This window comes from Monoraphidium neglectum (assembly GCF_000611645.1).
Source record: "Monoraphidium neglectum strain SAG 48.87 unplaced genomic scaffold scaffold04867, whole genome shotgun sequence".
Taxonomy (NCBI): Eukaryota; Viridiplantae; Chlorophyta; class Chlorophyceae; order Sphaeropleales; family Selenastraceae; genus Monoraphidium; species Monoraphidium neglectum.
Genome location: NW_014008763.1, coordinates 1 through 3,189, shown reverse-complemented (window position 1 = coordinate 3,189; position 3,189 = coordinate 1). Strand labels below are relative to the sequence as shown.

The following is a 3,189-nucleotide window of genomic DNA, read 5'->3' as shown; positions in this document are numbered from 1 at the left end:
GAGCAAAGCAAAGCAAAAGGCGGGCGGCAACAGCAGCGGCAGGGGCGGCAGCAGCCGGCAACAGGGGTTACACCACCACCAGCAACAACAACAGGGGCAGCAACATCTTCAGCAGACGCCGCAGCGGCGGCCGCAGCAAGATCAGCAGCAACGGCCACAGCCGGCGCGATTGCAGGAGCGGAACCAGAGGGCCAACGGACAGCACAGCAGCGAAGCGAGCAGGGGAGCGGCCAGCAAGCCGGAGGCGCACCTGGATGGGGCAAAACGCTCCATGACCAGCAGAGCCTGGAGCAGCGCGATAGGCGTCTGTGCGAGGTGATACTGCAGGTGTTCTGGCGCAGCCATTCCCTTCATGGGCGACCGCCGGCGGCTGTACTGGGTGCTCTGCTGGCTGGAGCAGGCGCTGCCGCGGGAGTGGCTTGCAGCCGCGCAACGGGCGGCGCCCCGGGCAGCCAACGGACGACTGACAGCGGCTGCACCAGAGGCGCGCATACCTGACTGGCTGGCGTTAGTTGCAGCGGGCGGGGCTGGAAGAGGCCGGGGGGCGTTTGCGGGATGGACGGCCCTCCGTGACGTTGAAAGGCCTGCAGGTCACGCAAACATGCAACGCAGCTACAGCCTTCGGCAACAACTACTCGCGCGCGATCGCAGTGCGGTCGGGTGCTGCACAGGGCAGCCCCGTCTCTCCGCTGCTGTTTGTGGCGGCGATGCAGCCTTTGGCAGCCCGCCTCCGTCATCTGCAGGCCGCGGGGGCCATCGACGGCATTCGACTGCCAGGCGGCCGGCTGGCGCCGCCTAGCTGAGAAGCATCGACGACGCCCTCAACGACGACGCCCTCAAGGCGCCCTTGCAAGTCCTGCAAAACGATTACGTCCGGCAGTTGGGGGGGTGCGGCGCAGCGTGCCCGCCACCATCCTCTGCGCTGAGAGCGGCCTGCCGCCGCTCGCGCGCGCGTGGCTGCGCGCAGGCGCGCTGCAATGGAACCGTATGATCAAGTCTGATGAGGGGATTTTGAAATGGGCGTTTGTGGGGGACCTCTCCCTGGCGTGCTCTCTAAGCCCGGCGCGGGCGTGTCGCACGTGCAGCGGCGCATGGCTGCACCGACGCACTTGATTGGCTAGCAGCCGGGGGGGCGCCCCTGGCGCCTTTTTGGCGGCCTATGCGGCGGGGGTGCGCAACACCCTGAATCAGGGCCCGGCTGCGATGGCGGGCCTTTGCCAGCAACTGGGAGGGTGGGAAGTGCATGCATGGGACCATGCGCTAGCAAACCGGGCTGCACGGGCCGTGCAGCAGGGTGCTGGTGCTTGCGTGGAGTATGAGGGTTGCTCTGCCGCTGGCGATGCTGATGAGGTGCCTGAGGCCGGCTTCCCGCCTCGCATGCCCCACTACTTCCGCCACACGTCCCGATTCCGGAACCACCAAGACGCGCGGGCGCTCATGCGCATGCGCTGCTGCTCTCTCCCCTTTGCGGCGTCGTCAACACTGCATTACAACACCCCCACCCTTTGCCCCCACTGCGACGGCCGCGACCTTGATGAAACGGCTGAACATGCCCTGCTCGACTGCCCTGCCTACGCGGACCTACGGTCCGCACCGCGCTTTGCACCCTTGTTTGCGGACCTGCCTGCACATGCCCGCATGCGCGCCCTTGTGCGCAGTGCGGACCAGCATACACTCGAGGCCTTTGTGCACGCCTGCTTCGAACGGCGAACAGTGGCCCCTTGGATCCCTGTCACACAATGCTAATGCTACCAAGTCATATCCCATGAGCCTGGATGGCTCCAGGAGCGGGCGACCGCGGGATCTTGTAACAATCCTAATCCTAATCCTAATCCCCTCTTTGCGGTCGCCCCATTCCATGGGGCGCTGAACGAGGGGCGCACCGGGGCAAGCTCCAAGCTGCCTGCTCTGCTCATCCACGCAGCGGGCGCCTCCAGGGCCTCTGCCGCGCGCGCCGCCTCTGCGCCGCCCGCGGCCCCCGGCCCAGTCTCACACCTCACGCTGGGCCCGTTCCCATTCATCTCTCCAGTGCCCTGTCAAGCCCCGTGCCCAGGCCGCCTCCAGGGTTAGCTGCCTATTGCCATCGTCGCACCCGTCGCTGATGCCCATGCCGCTGCCGTCGTGGTCGCCGCCCCGGCCGCCGCCGTCGCTGCCCCTGCCTCGCTGTTGGCTCTGGGTGTGACCCCACAACAGGGCCCTCCTCACGTCCATTGCCTTGACCGCCGCGAGGCAGACGGCGTGCCAGACCTGCGGCATGACGCCCAGCGGCGCGGGGCAGAGCCACACCTGCGAGCACTCAAGCCGGCCTGCCCCGGGGGGGGGGGGATGGGGAGCTGTTGTTAATCGAGCCCCCGCACCGCCTGCGCCACCTCACAGTCCCAGTAGACGTGGCGGCGGCCCGGCCGCTGGCCTCCCGCGCCGCACACACACGGTCTTTCCTGGTGATTTCGCGCGGGCGTCGGCGGGCCGTTGAGTGCAAGCTTCCAGTAGGCCTCTTTCCGCCGGTCATCCACCGGCAGGCCCCAGAGTGCACGAAAGACTGCCCCTTGCAAGTCAGCTGCCCCCGCCTCCACCAGGTCACCTGTCGACGCGGCTGGTTGCTCCAGCCGCTTGCTGCCACGGCCCCCACCGCTCCCGCGCCCCTGCTGCTCCTGGCTGCTGCTGTCGCTGCTGTTGTCATGCTGCTGCTGCTGGTTCTGCCGCCGCTGCTGCTGCTGCTGCTTTGCTGATGCTGCTGCTGCTGCTGCTGCTGCTGATGCTGATGCTGCTGCCGCTGCTGCTGCTGCTGCTGCTGCTGCTGCTGCTGCTGCTGCTGCTGCTGCTGCTGCTGCTGCTGCTGCTGATGCTGATGCTGATGCTGATGCTGATGCTGATGCTGATGCTGCTGCTACTGCTGCTGCTGCTGATGATGTTGGTGCAGGGCCCCTTGCACGTCAAGAGCTTCCGCCGTGCTGCTGGCTCAGGACGCCGCAAGCCTGCAAGCCCTCCTTGATCATCTTCAAAGCTTTTGTGTGGCCCACGGCCTGCGGGTCAACGTCTCAAAGTCCGTAATCGTGGTCTTTGGTGCCAAGCGCTGGCGTCGGCCGCGCGGGCAGCGTGTGTGGCGGTTTGCGGACGCCGACGTGCCCGTGTCCGACTCGTTCAAATACCTGGGCATCGAGCTGCACTGCACCCGCGCTTGCGCGCATG

General features: G+C 67.0%; 1 protein-coding gene across 1 annotated transcript; it reads left to right on the top strand.

Moving 5' to 3' along the window:
- Positions 1–2,728: 2,728 nt before the first annotated feature.
- On the top strand, positions 2,729–2,992 carry MNEG_14907 (hypothetical protein; the record flags this gene model as incomplete). Its single annotated transcript, XM_014036622.1, has 1 exon — positions 2,729–2,992. One exon carries the CDS (start codon positions 2,729–2,731, stop codon positions 2,990–2,992), a length of 264 nt encoding a protein of 87 aa, XP_013892076.1.
- Between the last annotated feature and the right edge of the window lie 197 nt (positions 2,993–3,189).